Below are 18,384 nucleotides of genomic sequence, written 5' to 3' on the forward strand. Positions count from 1 at the left end.
TCCATGCATCCAACCATCCATCCATCCATCCGTCCATCCACATGCCCACCCACTTTGTTAGTAAGTTACTATCTACTGAAAGCTAACCAAGTGTCAGGCTGTGTTCCAAAGCACTGTTTTAGGTTCTGGACATAACACAGTGGACAAAACAGCCCCTCGGAGGCATTCTACCTAGTATGGAAGGCAACAAGAAGCAAATACATAACATGTCAGATAATCATCAATGCTAACAATGAAAATGAAGTAGGATCAAGGGCACAGAGACTGATGGGGTGCAGGCAGAGGGTCAGAGACGGTCTCTCTCGGGAGGTGACCTTAGGCAGAGTTTCGAACGAAGTGAAAGCATGAGCTGTATGAAGATGTGATCTGAGAGTTCCTGGCCGAGAGAGAACAAGAGCCAAGTTCATGGGTCTTCAGACTAACCGAGCTCACTCTCTACCCCTGGGGACAAGGAGGGCATGGTAATCACCCGTGCTGCAGGGGGACTCAGCCTGATATGATCCGGTTCAGTCAGACCGACCCGAACTTGAAATCCCCACTTTGGCAACTTCTGTGCTTGGCGAAGGTGTAAGTTAACTAAATGCTTGAGCTCAATTTCACACAAGTCAAGTGATGGTAGAGAACCTCCTTCATTAAGTTAGCAAATATTTGGGGGGTTCACCCTATACTTCAGGCCCAGTGTTAGCTCATGGTCTAGAGAGGAGGAGAGAACTTAAAGTTTTGACTATACACAGAACAAAGGCTTTACAGGGAAGTGCTGAGTCCTACCCCAGGGCACCATGAGGGGTAAGAACGGATGAGGGTGTGTATGTCGGTTGCCTCTGCCTTTAGAAGAATTAAGACGACCTAGGAAAAGCACTCGGGTCCTAGTAAGTGCACAAGAGAAGCTGGCTCTGTCCCTTCTGATTAGCCTCAGAACCACAGATCCGGAGAAGCAGAAGATGACAAAAGCCCACCTCCCAGCCACCGTAGGAAGTCAGCGGGGCCTAAGTTCCCCAAAGCGTCAACACAGCCCTGTCCTCGGCACGAAAGCAGCTCATCTCTCTATTGACCTTTAGGGGTGCGTGAGGCCAAGCCACAGCTTTAACAACAACGATGGGCTTGAGCTCTTGCCAATAAGCTGACAAAATTTCTTTTTCTTACCCCATCAGAGAACCGAGATATGTCAAGTCACAGAGAATAGACCACTTTCCTCAGTTCGACACATGAACAGAGGTGTGGACCGCCTACGCTTGGAGGGGTCAGTGAGATGAACTCCAATCTGATTCTGGCTATTTAGAAAAAATCGCAAGTAAGACCGAGACACCAGTTAGCTGGCAGCCTGTTGAAGAAGTTAATACAAAGGTGTAAAATGTCCATCTGCAAGGATTCACCTAACGCCCGTGTATGCTGCTCATCGTTCTCTAGCCTTGCTCCCTGCCCTCCTGGCTAAAGGAACTGATGATGCCTGTCGATGGTTCCCCCAGAATGTTCTCCAGGTCTCACGCCCCGCCTCCTGGCTTTGCCGCTAAAATCACACCTGGTATCTCACCTGCCAATCCATCAGCCAACCTGTTTGCTGTACAAACCCAAAATACCGCACCAGAGCCTGGACGAGGGAGGCCATGTGGCTTATGTAACGGACCTTGTTCTTCCTCCCGGGGAAGGATGAGCCAGCAAATCGCTGGCAACTCTGACCCTGAGAAATCATGAAACGTGCTTTCCCTCTGCACCCCGGGCAGAGCAGAGCGTTCTTGAGAGGGGCATGAGGAAATTGCTGACATTCTGGACAGCCCCTTTCTGGAAACTGGAGGAACAAAGCCTCAGAATGCCTCTCCCCAGGCTCCAGGTAAGCCGGGAGCGCACGATCCTGTGCACACGTGGTATTTTGCACAAATATTCCGGCTGGGCTGAATTTTGTTCATGTCTGCATAGAAAAGGCTCTCAAGTAGATGAGATTACAGTGTCATCACCTGCATGTTTGAAGACCCTGTGGGTCACGAGAGAAGGAGAGGACAACGTACCCCTCTGGGAGTCTTAGAGACTTAGTCTGTGTAACCCTGGGCTCACGGGCTCTGGGTTTGGGGTGAATCTGCCCTCTTCTACGAACAGCACGTTGGTTTCGACAGGTGTCTCTGGGGGAGGCTATCTGAGGGGTCTTCCCGCTCTGCCTCTGTAAGCTGCTGCAGGTTCTTTGATGACAAATGTCCCCTGATGTTGTCATTGTCAGTCATTCGGCCTCCCTCTATGCTAGCCCCAAGTGCCGCCCCTACAGTGCAAACTGGGTCCAGGCAAGAAACGCTCCATCCATCTGAAGACACACACGGAGGAAGCAGAACGTCTGAACTCTGCTTCCGCGTGTGGGTTAACTGGTGTGTCTGCGACTGTTTCTTCCGAGAGGGATTACAGATGGGATGGGGCATCATGGACCCCGTTCAAGAGGATTGGACCCAGCCTCCCAAAGGCCACTGTCCAAAGTGGTTCCCCTATAATGTGGCCCCTATAATGTGCCACCCCCTCCACCCGAATTCCGTCAGCTCTAGAAGGACAGCAGTTGAGCCTAGTGTCCAGGAGACAGACTGCAAGACCTCACAAGGCGTTTCTCAACATAAGAGATTAAATTACATCTAGGTTTATAATTATAAATATATAAATAAACTGATGTTGGTGAGAGATGGTTTTTCTTTATAATCTTGAGTAGGGGCCGTAATCTCCCTGATATGGTGACATCTTCTTGAGAGGGAGAGAGAAGGGAGGGACACAGAAGTGCTCAGGAGCCAGAAGCCTCCCCCACCTCTGCAGCAGCCTGGGGTGAGCTGGGGTTTACGAGGGATCATGAACGATCATCTCAATTCACTTTTTGAGCAGTCATCTGCGAACCCGAGAAGCAAAGGAAGCAATACATAATGGAAATAACGTGGTCTTCATATTCAGGCTGGAGTTGGAATTTTGGTCTTGTCACTTGGTAGCTGTGTGACGCAAGGGGGATAACTCAGAACTCAGAGCCTCAATCTCAGTCTACAAATGGGGGTACTAGGGACGGTCTTACACTGTGGCTTTGAGGACCAAGTGAGACAACATATGTAAGGCTTCCAGGCACAGAACCCCATCCTCCTCACCCAGTGGCTGTAGCTATGATCACAACTGAGTTGTCCTTGTGTAAATTCACATGAAAATGGCAGAGGAATATGGCGGTCAGCAACAGCAGTGAGCCCCAAACTCGAGCTCGTGACCAGCTTGCACCCAGGGTCCCCAAGCCATACAGAACTGGCCCCTCTGTCCCGACATGGTGGTGGGAAGAAGGGAATTCATGATCAGACACATACCTGGCTGCTGCCTCCAGCTGGTCTTTCCTAAGAGGGGATGAGAAAGAAAACCATAAAGAAAGTATAAATTGCATGAACAGCTTCGCCTCTCCCACAATGGGCCCCAAAACATCTCTTGATGAAATGAAGGCGCGCAGTGGAGCTCTAGGGGGAGATGGTGAGTCCGCAGGGGAACCAGTGAATGAGCCGACTTTCTCCAGCCAGACCCCAGGCCCCACCGCAAAGGCTTGGCTCTAAGTTCTCAGGGTTCTTCCCAGCCATTCATTCATTTACTCACCCACAGAATGGCACCCACAGAGCACCTGCTCTGGCCCGGGCCTCATGCGGGGCTCAAGGGATTCGTTTAGTAGCGGGGACAGATCAGGAAATCAGAAAGTTCATCACTTAGTGCCACACCCCCTGTCACTCTGTCACCACGTTATCATAGTTGACGTCATCCCCATCTTCGCTAATATTTATTGAGCAATAATTATTAGGCAGATACTATTTTCGGTTCTTTTGATGGATTAGCTCACTTAATCCTCATAACAACTCTATGAGGGAAGGCGTATTATTGTTCCCATTTTCCTGATGACAAAACTGAGGCACAGAGAGGTTAAGAATGTTGCTCAAGGTTTCACAGTTAGGAAGTAGCAGAGTCAGGATTCGAACCCAGGTGATCTGGCTCCAGAGCCCACCTTCCTAACCACAAGTGGTATGCACACATTCCAGACACTGAGCCTTTGCCCAGGTTCTGCCCGGAACGGTGTTGCTCTTCCTTTAAGTTCCAGCTGGAGGGGCCCCTCCTGGAGTTTGTTATCCAAATCCCCAGGGTCTAGGCTGAGCTAATCTCTTCACACGTGGGACTGGATTCTGATCACACAGTTGTACAATCATATGATGGTCTCTGAGCTGCTTGGCGCAGGGCTTCTGTTGTTTTCGGCTCTGAAATCTGAGCATCCTGTACCCTGGCACATGGGAAATGCACAATAAATGCTGCACGAGTGGCCTGTCCCTGGGATCTGGGGGTAGGAGAAATGGGGTGCGAGGCATCATGGTAGAGAAGCAGAGGGACCAGCTGGGGGGGGGTTCCAGCTCATGGGTCAGCTCCATCTCTAATCCCAGGTGGCCTTGGAGGGGTCACACATCCTCTGGGCTCATCTCTCTACCTGTAGCATGTGCACAGAAAACACTCCGCTTTTCTAGAATTCTCTGGATGTCTGACTCTGGAAGTAGGGAAAGCACTGAGAGGAGAGGGAAAAGGTGGGGGTTGGGCGAGGGCAGGACCTGCACAGGGGCACCATGGGGAGCAGTGTTAAAGAGATAGAGCCTCCCCACCCATTTCCTTTCTCACTCTCCAAGGGTTCCATGCCTTCTCTATCACCACACTCCCCACCTCTCCCTTCCCTCCCAGGCTCTGACCTTGACTCACTTCTCACGGAGAGAGATCTGCCCCGTGTTCCGCCACCAAGTCGGTAACCTCAAACACTTGGCCCTGCCCATTCTGCTTCCCTTCTGCACACACAGATGCAGGGTCTACGCCCCTGACGCCGCTCCTCCACTCATGCTTCAGAACCCTTCCCTCTGCACTGCTCTCTTCTCCAGTCTCTCCCCTCCCCACTGCATCCCCATTGATCCCTCCCTACTAGACCCTTTTGGTCAAGGCAAGATCCCTGGCCCCACATTCCACTCCAGCTGGCACCTGCACTTGCTGTCCCCACGTGCTCAGTTCCACATCACTCTTTGGTCCTTGCAAGCTGGCTTCTATGCCCACTGCCCCGCTGAGACTGCTGCAGCAAAGCTCCAACAAACTCCGAGAGACAGACATCCAGGGCGCACTTCCCTGTCCACGTCTCGGTCACCCTTGTCACAGGACCAGCAGAGTTGACCCCTTTCTGTTCACTGTTATGTCCCCAGTGCCAAACACAGTGCCTCGCCCATAAGAGAGGTTCATAAAAGATTTGTAACTACATTCCAGACAGAGGGTTTCAGCCCTGTTATCACGAACGGTGGTTTCCCAGACTACATTCGGGTGCTTAGTGTCTTTCTTTCCTGCTCTAACACCAGGACTGCCTCCCAGCCAAGATTCAACCAGCAGGGACTGAACACCTGCCTGGACCAGGTACTGTGACAGGTGCTTCCACACATTCTATCAATTTGACCTTCATGACAAGAATCTTCAGAAATGGGTATGATTATCCCAGTAACCCTTGTCTCATCTTAATTTTACCCAATTTTCTCCCTAAAAAACCTTTTCTTCCCAGAGTTACAGTGGGCTTTGGCCTAAGACCTGGGTTCTCATCTTCCCAGAGTTACAGTGGGCTTTGGCCTAAGACCTGGGTTCTCATCTTCCCAGAGTTACAGTGGGCTTTGGCCTAAGACCTGGGTTCTCATCTTTGTTCCATCACTTAGTAGAAGGGTGATTTTAGGTGAGCTAATTAGTTTCACTGATACTCTGACTCTTCACTGGTAATATCTGGGTTACGAAAATGGAGTTACCCCTTCTTCTTCTCTTCCAGGGCATTCTAAGGAAGAAACGAGACAGCATCTATGAAAGCAGATCCATGTTACTTGGCCATGGGGAAGGATTGCTACATATGCCCATTGTTTTTTCCATTGCTGAGCCCTCCAATAATCTTGATGCTGGTCATAAAAGGCGAAAGTTCTGGTTATACAAACAATGAACTGGGTCTTCTTGGTCAAGTAACTTCTACTTCTTGGGCCTAAGTCTTGTCTCCATTTCAGTTCTAATACCTAATGCTTGTCCAATATGGTAGCCACTAGTTACATATGACTAAGTTAAAATTCAATACAATCTAAAATGTAATTCCTCAGCAGCACTAGTAACAGCCAGAGGCTCCAAAACCACATCTGGCTAGTGCACCATACCAGACAGCACACATGTGCCTTAGATCATTCTACCATATTTAGGGAACCAAGTGGTAGGCACATTCCCTGTTGATGGAGAGCAACAGATGGTCTTAAATGCCTGCCCTCATATGTGCTTGCACGTAAGAACGTACAATCTACCAACCCCTGAGGCTCTCCCTGTGTCTTCTCAGACTCCCACTGCCTATTTGTCCTAAGTGTACACAGTCTCCACTGGTCAAGAAATCAGAGGATCTGGGCTGGGTCTCAACCATGCCCAACATGCTGTGTGGCCTTGAGCAAGTTCCTGAACCCCTAGACACCTCAGTTCCTTCTCTAACTAAGTTGGGTTTGGACTGACAGCTCTCTGAATTTCTTTACAATTCAGAAACAATGAGTTTATAATTTTAAGTAGTAACAAAAGAAAAATAAAAAGTATCCACCACCATCATCCATCACCGTTAGCCTTAAATGTGCTAAGTGAAAGAAACCATACCTCAATGACCACATACTATAAGATTCCATTTCTATACGAAAAGTCCGGAATAGATAGAATAGAGACAGAAAATAGATTAGAGTTTGCAGGGACTGGGGGAAACGGGGCACCAGGATAACTCCTAATGGGGACAGGGTTTCTTTCTGGGGCAATAAAATGTTCTGGAATTAGACAGTGGTGGTCAAGGCCCAACTATGTGAATATACTAAAAAACCACTGAATTGTTCACTTTCAAAAGTACTTTTTAGAGTAAATGAAACATAATAAAGTTATTTTTTTTTTTTTTTAGAAAAGCATAAACAAAAGACAAAAAACCTGTAGGAGGCAGGTGAGGACAGCTTTACCATGAAATATAGAGAGTGGGCTGAAATTCAGGGACATTCTTTTCCCAAGGGACTACCTTGTTTCAAAATGGTTGCTAAGTGAACCTCTCTACTGACTTTATACTTTTGTCCTTGAAGAAAGAAAGAAAGAAATAAAAGAAAGAAAGAAAGAAAGAGAAAGAAATGAATGTTCTCTCTCAGTTTAAAAGCCATTCCCATATCACAGCAGCTGTCTGCAGTACAATGTATTCCTCCAAGTCTCTGACAGCCAGGACAATGCCTTATTTATAATAAATCACCCCAAAAGAATGGGCCTCTTGCCAAGACCTTGGGCTGCACAGCAAACGGAAATCATCTTGGTTCTGCACTCAGAGTGGTTGCACCTGTTCTTGCCTCCAAGTCCAAGGTCACTCTGTCCTTTTCAAGGGAGGCCCCCTGCCCTTTCGAAGACTCTTGCCACCCAAAAGAAGACTGATGTCATCCCTAAACAGAAATGATGATGGCAAAAAAGAACTTTAGAATTGAAGGAACCACAGGGACCCTCTTCTGAGCCAGTGACTCTAACTGCGGATGAGGAGACCCAGTCCCTAAACCCAAACTCCATCATTCGTTTATGGAAGCCTTGATTCTCCTCTCTCCCTAAGGCCTCTGCCACTGGTAACTCCCTGACACCCTCCCTCTGCTTATTCCCTCCCTGCCCCGCCCGTCGCGAGCTCCTACCTTGGTCTGGGCCGTGGCTTGCTCTCACCCTGAATGCTGCAGGCTTTGCTAGCTGATCTCCTTGCCTAGAATCTTGAGCCCGTCCCATCTACCTCCATACCCTTCCTGTCATTTTCCTGAAACACGGATCTGATCATGTCATACTCGGGCTCAAATGGTTTCTCTTTGCCATCGGGCTCTGTCGCTCATGGTCAGGCTGTGGATTTTATTTTCATTGTCTCGGTCACCCATTGGAGGGTTTTAGGCAGGGAAACGAGCCAGTGGAACCCAGATCTCTGGGATCTCCTTAAATCTGTGCCCAATCTGGTGATGGGGGTGAAGGGACTGGATGTAGGTCCTGTGATAAGTGAGTGGGAGAGTGAGCTGGGGATGGAGGGGCCACTCGGCTAGTGTTGGGTCATAGTATGGCCCATGAAATCAAACGGGTATGGCAGATATGCACTTCAGAGCCGGGCCCAGCTCCAGGGGTGAGGCTGGTGTCCCTCTACTCTTCCTCGGAACCCAGGAAGTATGACGGTTCCACATTGCATCCACGCACTGTTAGTCCCGTCTCAGGATTGTAGTATCTAAAACCTAGAGAGGGGGTGCCTGGGTGGCTCAGTCGGTTAAGTGTCTGCCTTCGGCTCAGGTTGTGATCTCGGGGTCCTAGGATCAAGTCCCATGTCAGGCTCTCTGCTCAGCGGGGAGGCTGCTTCTCCCTCTCCCTCTGCCCCTGCTCCTGTGCTCTGTCTCTCTTGCTCACTCTCTCTCAAATAAATCAATAAAATCTGAAAACAAACAAAAACCTGGAGAGGGGTGAGGCTTGGTCTGTTTTAGTAGCCCAAGTAGTGAAAAGGCCACGGGCTTCGGGGGCCTCTTGATATGGCTGGCATTGGCCAAAATGTCCGAAGATTCTGAACCCCAGCTTGCCCCACTGTGAGAGGAGCCTGGTGCCCCGACCTCTCAGCCTGGCTCCAGGAGCAGACATGAGCCACTCTGTCAGACTAGCCCTGGGGCGTCTGTCCAAGATGCTTTACGCTGAAATGGCTGAAGGCAGGTGCACGGCCCGCATTTCCACAGTCGTCTGCTGATTTTATACACCCGAGCGTTTGCGGGCCTCTGGCCTCTCCTAAAGGGGCCTGTGAGGAGTGAACGAAGCCTGAACTCAGATCTCTTGGATATCCAGTGACTATTAACTTCCCTCTTCCTTTTCACAGGGGCTGGCCATGCGCAGAGCTTTCTATTTTTCTCCTGAGACAATTAATTAATTAATTAAACTACTTATTTATTTAGATTTTATCTATTTGAGAGAGAGAGAGAGCGCGCGCGCGCACAAGCTGGGGGAGGGGCACAGGGACAAGGAGACTCCCCACTGAGCATGGAGCCTGACCTGGGCTCCATCTCAGGACCCTGAGATCCTTCATGACCTGAGCCAAAATTAAGAGTCAGACGCTTAACCGACTGCACCACCCAGATGCCCCTGAGGCCTTTAATTTAACCTCCCACCTCTGAGAACACAAAACAACATCTCTGGGTCACTGGAGGATTCCTCCCGCTGCTTCTCCTGCCTATCTGTTCCCAGTAGCCAGAAGAGTCTGTGCGTACAGACCACGGCCGGGCGGGGGGGGGGGGGGGAGCATCCAGAACGGCTCGCGAGGCCCACTGCGCTGGCTCCCCACTTCCTCAGACACCGGCCCTGCTCAAACCGTGGTCGGACATTCCCTTGTCAGCCACTCCACACGGTCTAGATGGCAACCCCTGGTGGGGTCACCTGGGGAGCTGACGACGATCCAGGTGCCTGGACCCCACTCTTGGCCGTTCTCATCTAGCCTGGGTGTGGCCCACGCATTGGAATTATTTAAGCTCCCAGATGATTCTACTAGGGGGCACACACTGGGAACCACGCCCCGTTCTCCAAGAGACGATAAAACCACAGGCACAAATACAGACCACAGGAGGGATGGCCAGTCGCCCCCGGAGCACGCAGACAGGTCGCCACTTGCCTGAAGAACGGAAAAGAGACGACTGATTCATAGAACCGCCAAGTCGCCACAAGATCAATCCTGTTGGGGTTGGTAGCATAATACCTCCAGGCAGCCTGAGGGGGAGAAATGAGGGGCTGGGGTCACCAGAGAGCACTGCCACGCTCACGCAGAATCCCACAGCATGCAAACGTTTGCGAAGCCCTCGACTCCTAAGAGTTGAAGTATATGCACTGAGGCGACATGCGGGGAAGCCAGGTTTCCTGGCTTTTGTAGCTCCTTTGGGAAGAAATCCTTCCTTGACCCATCCTCTTGGAGCCCTAACTGGTCCTGCTGGGGCGGGGGTGCGGAGATTGCAGTGGAAGGTTCAGTATAGAATCCGCAGAAGGAACAGGGGTTGCTCTTGCCGCACGTTTCTCTGAGACTCCTTCAACAGGTGCCAGTTTGGGTGCAAGAGACGTCCGTGGAGACGAAGTTTCCATTCTAATGTACTAGAACTTCAGGACTACCGCGACGGTCGGGAGCTTGGGAGATAATGGAGCAGACGCGTGGAGACGGGCACTGGCCATGGCACTGTATTAGGTAGGATAACATCGTGCACCATCCAGTGTCAGACCCACAGACCCACAGGGACCTTCGATACACCGGCTGCAAGTTCACGGTGGGCGGTCACGTACAAACTGTGTCCCACGCAGCTGTAGTCAGGGTACCCCACCCTCCTCTGTGCTCTCAACAACCCACAAAACCATGAGCAGGAGCACTTCTGCCTTCCTCCCCAGCTCGCGCTATCCTCCCCGTCCTCCAGCCCACGGTGCTGGAATGATGGAGTTGCCGGGCGTCCAACACCTACTGGTGCGACATGGTCTATTGGGAAGGACAAATGGGCCAACTGTCCAATAGTGAGCACATGTAAGATGTCTCCTCCTCTCTTGGCTTATGGGTTCTCTGTCCTCGGCAGATATGAGGGGCCATGTCTCCTTGTAGCCAACTAGCTATGCACCTGGACTCTAGCCTGGCTCTTCCTCGTGGGTCTCCAGGTCAGGACAGGGTGGGAAGTGGAAGGGGAGAAGCCTAGTATGGACTCAGGCTCAAGTCAAATTCTCCACTCCAATAGTGCTAGTAAAACAGCCAATGGCTTGCTTGGTTCCTGTTGGAGTCTTGTGACCCTTTCTCGCTTGGCTTAGAATCTGGATGGGAGAGTGTCGGGATGGTCATGTTCACGCCACGAAGACAGGTCAAAAGATCACCACGGGAACATCCATAGCCATCTATAAGCAAGCATGGTTCCGGGTCCCATCCCCAGCCCCAGGCATGCCCACCACTGCACAAGCACACACAGATACGAACGCGGGAGCTCAGTCCCGATCCCGTTCCTCCCCAGGCACACAGACCTGAATGAGTTCAGCGGCCGGCTTCCTTCTTTTCTCAAAGTGCTTCTGCCGGTGCTGTTCCTGTACCTTGAGTGCCAGTCCCGACCCCAGGATGCCCTAGAGGGAGAAGTCAGGCCCGGGTCAGTCCCGCTGGCCTCTCTGGGTGCCCCACCCCCACTCCCAGGGCCATGAAGGCTTCTTTCTTCTCTTCCAGGGAGTAGGTTGCTGGGTTATGTGGAGCCTTGATGTCAGGAAGGCCTGGTTTCAGCTCCTGACTCTGCCACTTTTCAGAGGGGACAGCCCGGGCAAGCCTCTTATCTACTGCACCTCAACTTCCTCCGCAGGGAAGTGGGCTCATAGCACCTTCCTCATAATTTCGTTAAGCAAAAACCGAAGCCATGTATCGGAGCCGTTTGGCAAGAAGCATGACACAGAGCAGATGCCCAGTAAATGCTAATGGAATGTAAAAAATATTTTAGCTGCTGAAATGGTCACTTAAGACTTTTACTGGAATTTCCCAGAACCGTGACCTGTTTTGATTTCCAGGTCAGACTTGCATGTGGATTACCTGGGTAGAAGCACTCCCTTTTCAAGTTGGGAGAGCTTTGAGACCATGTAGCACCCCCACAGCCCCCGACCTGTTCCAGAAGAGGAAACTGAGATTCACAAAGGTCACAAGCCCAAGGTCAGGAAGCTTAGGAAAAACAGACAAAATAGGGAATGTGGAAGGAGAATATCACCAAGGCCAGGTCTGGGAGATGAAGGCGGTGGACACGGACTTGCCCCATAAGAAGGTTCTTTCCAGCTTCGTGATTAAGAGCCCGAGCCCACAACCCAACAGCCCTGTGATCGTGGAAACCTGACTGACCTAACTGAGCCTCGCTTTTCTCTTCTGGACGACGGTGATAAAAACTCACCAAATGCACCATGTTGGCATTAAATGAGATTAAATGAGACGATGTAAGTAAAGCGTTTGGCATGAGTCCAGCACACGGTAAATCCAACAAGAGCTTTCTTTCTACGACTTTTGTTGAGTATTATTACGCTTACGGGACTGGGCTTTGGGGAGGATATTCTATCATGGGTCAAGTAGTCACTCTTGAGGGAGATACATTTTTTTTTTTTTTTTTACCTAAGCCAGTAAACAAAATGGTAGGACAAGGGAAGGGAGCTCCTGTAGACGAAGGACCCGCCATATGCAAGGTGCTGGGGAGACGTGGGTGGGAGACATACTCCCAGCCCCCAGGGAGCTCACGGTCTGAGGGGGTGAGGGGGATGCAGTGCGGGTCAGAATGCCTTCACAGAGCTATGCCCGGAGGAGGGGGGTGACTAAGTCAGCTTAAAGAAGGCAGCCTTGAGACTGGGACTCGGAGCTGCCTAGCCTGTGGAACAGCCTGGAAGGTGCAGCTGGGGCCAGGGGGCGGGGAGGGGTCCCGCCTGTCACACTAGGGAGAACGCTGGAGAACTTACTGCTGGAAGGGCGAAAAAGGAGACACCGATTAAGGAGAAGGTGGCCGCAATCAGGCGGCCTTCCCACGTTTTGGGCGTCTTGTCTCCGTAGCCGATGGTGGCCAGTGTGATCTGGAGAGAGAAGAGGTCAGACGTGGGCCTTTGCAGGGCAAGGGAGGTCAGGGACGCGTGGGCCAAGCTCCACCCGTAAGCCTTTCTTACTGCTTGGGGATGTGTTTCCCATGGAAGAAAAGGCACCTGGTGCCACGTAATTCTATGGGCGCCTCGTGACCACGCCTGTTTCTAAGTTAAGGATTTCCTACTTAGGGTCGATCAGCCGACAAATTCTTCAATCATTGCAAACACGTGCACGTGCACTCTTGGCATATTTACATACGTGTGATTTTGCGTCTTGCCATGTTTCCCAGTGTGTGCGTGCCGACGAGTGTACTGATATGTACTGTGTGCCTACGTGTGCACGTCTCACATCTGTGCCCGTGTGTGCACTGATGCATGTGGTATAGTCCTGGTGTGTTTACAAGCATAGGTTACGGTGTGCACGTGAATGTGCAGGACAGGACAGCAGAGCGGTCCAGTGTGTGGCCTCTGGAGCCCAGCTGCCTGAGTTCAAATCCCAGGTCACCCACTAAGTGGCTCAGAGATCTTTCTTGGATTAATTACTTACTTAACCACTTCATGCCTCAGTTTCCCTATCTTAAAAAAAGGGGCTAATCATAGGAGTTGTTTGAATTTAAGCTATGTTAATAAATGTAAGGTGTTTAGAGCAATGCTCTGGAGCAAAGGAAGCCTTCAAAAAACGCTAGCTTTGGGGCACCTGGGTGACTCAGTCAATTAAGCATCCGACTCTTGATATCGGCTCAGGTCATGATCTCAGGGACATGAGATCGAGCCTTGCATCGGGCTCCGTGCTCATCAGGTAGTCTGCTTAAGGATTCTCTCTCTCCTTCTCCCTCTGCCCCTCTCTGCTCACGCTCTCTCTTAAAAAAAAAAAAAATGCTAGCTTTAGTATCACATGTCCCGTGGGTATGAGCCGTGGGCCTCCAGGTGTGTCTGAAGGTCTGAGTGCGCCTGTGTGACTCTGCTGCTGTGTCCGTCTGGACGTGCATGGCCTAGCTGATAACAGCCTACAGCTAATGGAGCAAGGGCCCCAGAGGTCACCGGCCCAGACTGTTCCCAGCCCTGACCCCTTGCAAGCACTAAGGAAACGCCCATTCCAAGCGCATTCCCCGCACAGGGAGCTCTGGCCTGTGCCCACATGCAGCTGTCCACCCGCGCCCTCCCATGCCACGCCCTCCACCTCTCTCTAAGCGTCAGTCCCCATGGGGGGCCTTCACGATGGTGACTCACCAGGCCCCACCAAAGGGCATCTGCGTAGGTCTCAAATTCCTCCTTCATCTCTTCTCCTTGTGCGTCAACCTCTGGCACATCTTTCTCAACCAGGTAGACGAGAAATGAAGACAGGATGAGCGTCAGGAACCCAATGTACCAGGCGGTGATGAGCTCCTGCGAGAGCAAGCCGTGGACAAGGGAAGGGGTCACTGGGAAGTCCGTGGTTGGAGGCTGGGGACAGAGCTCTGGTTTTCCAGCTGGTTTACCAGCTCCGTCACTGTGGGCAAGTTACACACCTTCTCTGAGCCTTACCTCTGAGCCTTGCCTCCTTCCTTTTTCTTTTTTTTAAATTGGAAAATAGTTGGCATACGATGTTGCATTAGTTTCAGGGGGACAACACAGTGAGTCAACAAGTTTATATATTGTGCTGTGCTCGCCACAAGTGCAGGCACCATCCGCCCCCATACAGGCTGGTACCGTAGCATGGGCCGTATTCCTTATGCTGTGCCTTTTATTCCCATGACTTACTCATGCCACGACTGGAAACCTGCATCTCCTACTCCCCTTTACCCATTTTGTCCTCCAGCCCCTTCCCTCTGGCAAGCATCAGCTTGTGCTCTGTCTTTATAGGTCTGTTTCGGCTTTTTATTTGTTCATTTGTTGGTTGCTATTGTTTTTAGGTTCCATTTACGAGTGGAATCATATGGTATTTGTCTTTCTGTCTGACTGATTTCACTTAGCGTAATATCCTCTATGTCCATCCATGTTCTCACAAATGGCAGGGTCTCGTCCTTTTTATGGCTGCGTAATATTCCATTGTGTACGCATGCCACATTTTCCTTATCCATTTGTCTATCGATAGATACTTAGGTGGCCTCCATATCTTGGCTACTGTAAATTATGCTCCAATAAACACAGGGGTACATGTATCTTTTTGAATTACTGCTTTTGTTTTCTTTGCGTAAATACCCAGTAGTGGAATTATTGGATCATATGGTATTGCCTGTTTTCAACTTTTTATTTTATTTTATTTTATTTTATTTTATTTTATTTTATTTTATTTTATTTTTATTTTGGTTTCAGTTTTTTGAGGAACCTCCATATGGTTTCCACAGTGGCTGCACCAGTTTACATTCCCACCAACAGAGCATAAGAGTCCCTTTTCTCCACATTCTCGCCAACAGTAGTTGTTTCTTGCCTTTGTGATAATAATATAGTCTGTATTTCCACTATTAACAGAATGGGTGTATGGTCGAAGAGGAGAAGAAGATTTCTGTCTTCGGGGGACCTTGATATCGCAGTCCAAGAGGCTTCACAGGGAGGCAGGAAGGTAGGTGGAACGGGCACCTGCCTCCGACACAAGGCACAGGACTCGGGAGACTTGATTCCACCCAGAGCTGGGCAGACCCAGGACAAAGCTCAGCACTACTGGGAAACCGACAGCAGGAGGAGCTAGCGGGGCAGAGCGAACCCAGCCCTGCCCTGATTTCCTCGGTGGCCCTGGGCAAATTAGCCCCCGCCCCACCCTCAGTTTCTTTATTTTCCTAATGAAGGGAGTGGATCACAGTTCTTGAAAGTGACCCCTGTACTCCTGATAGAAGGAAGAAGGCAGGCGCTTTTTATGTTGAAGAGTCACATACCGATTTAAGTGATATTTAAAATCAGCATAAATTAAAATGAGCCTAAAACCTTTATTTCGTGGATATTATCACACGTGTGAGTAGGTGCACGAGAGCAAGTTGGCTTAGAGAACAAAGCTGAGGAATAGGAAGGATGGTGCAGGGATATGGCAAAGAACTACACATCACCGAGGTTTTCAAACACCCTGACCCACAGAATCCCTAAGGCTCTTTCCATTTCTTTCATTCTGTTCCAATTTCAAAGTTCAGCATGGTAGGCTGGGCAGAACAAAGTCAAGGTTATTGGCCAACACAGCCTGGAAATGAGGCCTGACGCTCCTGCCAAGTCATCCCAAGGAACAAAGTTGTTCATACCAATATACTTCATCTCTCTGACCATCGGCAGCCAGGCAGCCGGCCTTCTGGGTCCGCAGAATCTCGGGCTTGCGTCCTGCCTCCCTCCGTGCCTTTGCTCACATTGGCCTCTGTCCCTGCACTTCCTTTCCTTATGGGACGAACCGAAGGATGGCAGGTCATCTTGAGACTTGTATCACCTCCATTACAGAAGTTTTCCCTTATTCCATGAGAGCAAGTTCAGCTCCAGGTCCTTTCCGCTTTCACTATTTCCTGAGTAGGCTTTCTCTAAATCTCTCATTTACTATGCCCACTGCTTAGGCTTCTCCACGGCGTCACACTCCTTTGCATAAATTCACTTTACAGTCCAGAGAGGTTAGGTTTTTGTTTTTAAAGATTTTTATTTATTCATTTGACAGAGAGCCAGCCAGCAAGAGAGGGAACACAAGCAGGGGGCGTGGGAGAGAGAGAGCAGGCTCCCAGCAGAGCATGGAGCCCAATGCGGGGCTTGATCCCAGGATCCTGAGATCACGCCCTGAGCCGAAGGCAGACGCTTAACGACTGAGCCACCCAGGCGCCCCCAGAGAGGTTAGTTTTGACGATGCAGGCACCCCTGCCGATTATTCCCTTTGGCGAGGGTCTGCCCTGCCCAGGCTTGGAGAAGACAAAGGTGAATTGGAGAAGTCCTTCCCCCGTGGCCGTCTGGGCGCGAGCCTTTCGCCTTGCTGAATACGGTTCTAGCGTTCCTAAGTGTTTCATATCCTCTGGTCCCTGAATGTGAGTCAAAAGTTTCACCTGGTGCTTAGCGAGGGAAATTGTTGTCTGTTCATGAGCACACAGGAAAACTGGCTGTGCTGGATTATTAAGACGTAGCATAATGGTCATTGACGAGGAGTGAAAATGTGTCCCAATTCTGTGCTTTGCAGTCATTTAAAACGCTATTCGAGGTAATTCTGACTTTACATGATTTTTGCCAGCAGCTCTGTGGCAGAGCCCGGGGCCGTTCCCCGATACCCACAGACTCCTGCACACGCCTGAGCCGCCCTGCAGTCAGACCGGGGCTGGGGGGCTGGGGGGCTGCGGGGTTGGGGTGAAGCCAGTGTGGAGGAAAGCTGGCAGCAACTTCCTGCCTGTTCCTTAAATCCATTCTGTAGGGTGCTCCCGGCCCCTTTTTGCTGCCACAGTGACTCAACGCTTATTTTCAAGACAGACGAGGGCCACCAAGCCCACGTCCAACACCAGTGAGTGAGAAGACATCCACCTTTTTTTGTGCCACGTTGCAGAGACTCTGGGGCTTCTTTATTCTGGTAGCACAGCCTGGCCTTATCCTAACTTTGAAGCTCTAACGCTGTGCAACACTGGGCCTCCCACTCTGCATCTCTGTCTCCCAGAGGAGTCAATCTGGAACATGGCCCAGAGTCCACATGTTTGGAATGAATGGATGAAGAAGTAAAGGGCTAAGTGCCCGTTCACCAGGCTTAGAGGAGGAACTGGGCTAAGTTCTTGTAGTTAATAAATGGGGAAGCGGGACTCCAACCCAGGCATGTGCTCACCTCCTAAACCCACAGCTGGCCCGGAAGTGAAGGCTGGCTGGGCAGGCGCTGTGCGGCTCAGGAACAGCACCAGGCTCGGAAGGGGGATGACCAAGGGGGAAGAATGACAGGTAGAGCTTGACCAGCAGGTGCTTTTTCTGCCTTTGGTCTCCTACCACAGAGATGTCATTTTCTCTGCAAGTTCTGCCCCCCTGACCTCAGTTGTAGGGTCTGGTGGTGGCGTGGACGTATCTCTTCCCGGGAATTACCTGGCAGATAGGCAACTGTTTTCTATTCCCATCTGAGGGAACACAGGACGAGAATCGAAACCAGCCATTTTCAGCCCTGATTTCCTACCGGAGCCGTGATTCAGCTCAGCTCCATGGATAGAAGTTTCAGTGTTGCATGTCCTCTGAGAAGAGTGGAAGGTCAGGTGGAGAACTCTGGAAAGAAAGCTCTGACATCACGGAGTCTGGGGTCAGAAGCCGCACATGTGGGGGATGGTGAGGTGAAGGACTCCGGATGTATTTCACGTGTATTTCACGTGTATTTCATTTTATGTAGGTGTTTATTCGTACTGTTGGTGAAGAAAAGCATATCTGGAGTAATAAACACTACCACTAATGAGCACTGACTATCTACCAGGCACTCAAACGTACCTCTTCTCCTGCGAGCAGCCAGAAGGGTTCTCGTTTTATCTATTGAGGCAGCTCATAAAAGTAGTGCACTTCTAAGTCTTTCCACTCTAGGAAATGAGCGCATTATCATCCTCATTTTCTAAATGCAGGAGCCAAGACCCACTGAGGTTACAGAAAATCCCCAGAGTCCCACCAGTGGAGTTTGGACTCCCAGGAGTCTGGGTGAGTCCTGAACTTTTCCTTCCCATCCCGTGCCACCTTCTGTAGGCCCCCGTGACCCCCTCAACAACCTGGAGGCAGAGCCGTTATTCTCTCTAGTTTAGAAATCAGGAAGCCGAGGCTCAAGGGGAGCTGAGTGACTTGGCCACGGTCGTCGGCACACGGTGGAGCCGAGAACTTGAACCCAGGTCTGCCTGCTTG

At 50.6% G+C, this 18,384-nt stretch overlaps 1 protein-coding gene across 1 annotated transcript in view; it reads right to left on the bottom strand.

The window, feature by feature from the left end:
• The window catches only part of KCNQ3 (potassium voltage-gated channel subfamily Q member 3), a 283,027-nt gene that overhangs the window by 22,205 nt on the left and 242,438 nt on the right, over positions 1–18,384 (bottom strand). Inside the window, exons 5-9 of the mRNA XM_026495394.4 lie at positions 13,840–13,995; positions 12,493–12,603; positions 11,044–11,139; positions 9,674–9,768; positions 3,306–3,332 (exon numbers count right to left, since the gene is read on the bottom strand). Coding sequence (XP_026351179.2) covers positions 3,306–3,332; positions 9,674–9,768; positions 11,044–11,139; positions 12,493–12,603; positions 13,840–13,995 — 485 coding nt within the window. The remainder of the gene's footprint in view (positions 1–3,305; positions 3,333–9,673; positions 9,769–11,043; positions 11,140–12,492; positions 12,604–13,839; positions 13,996–18,384) is intronic.

Source organism: Ursus arctos, unplaced genomic scaffold, assembly GCF_023065955.2.
Source record: "Ursus arctos isolate Adak ecotype North America unplaced genomic scaffold, UrsArc2.0 scaffold_6, whole genome shotgun sequence".
NCBI classification, from domain to species: domain Eukaryota; kingdom Metazoa; phylum Chordata; class Mammalia; order Carnivora; family Ursidae; genus Ursus; species Ursus arctos.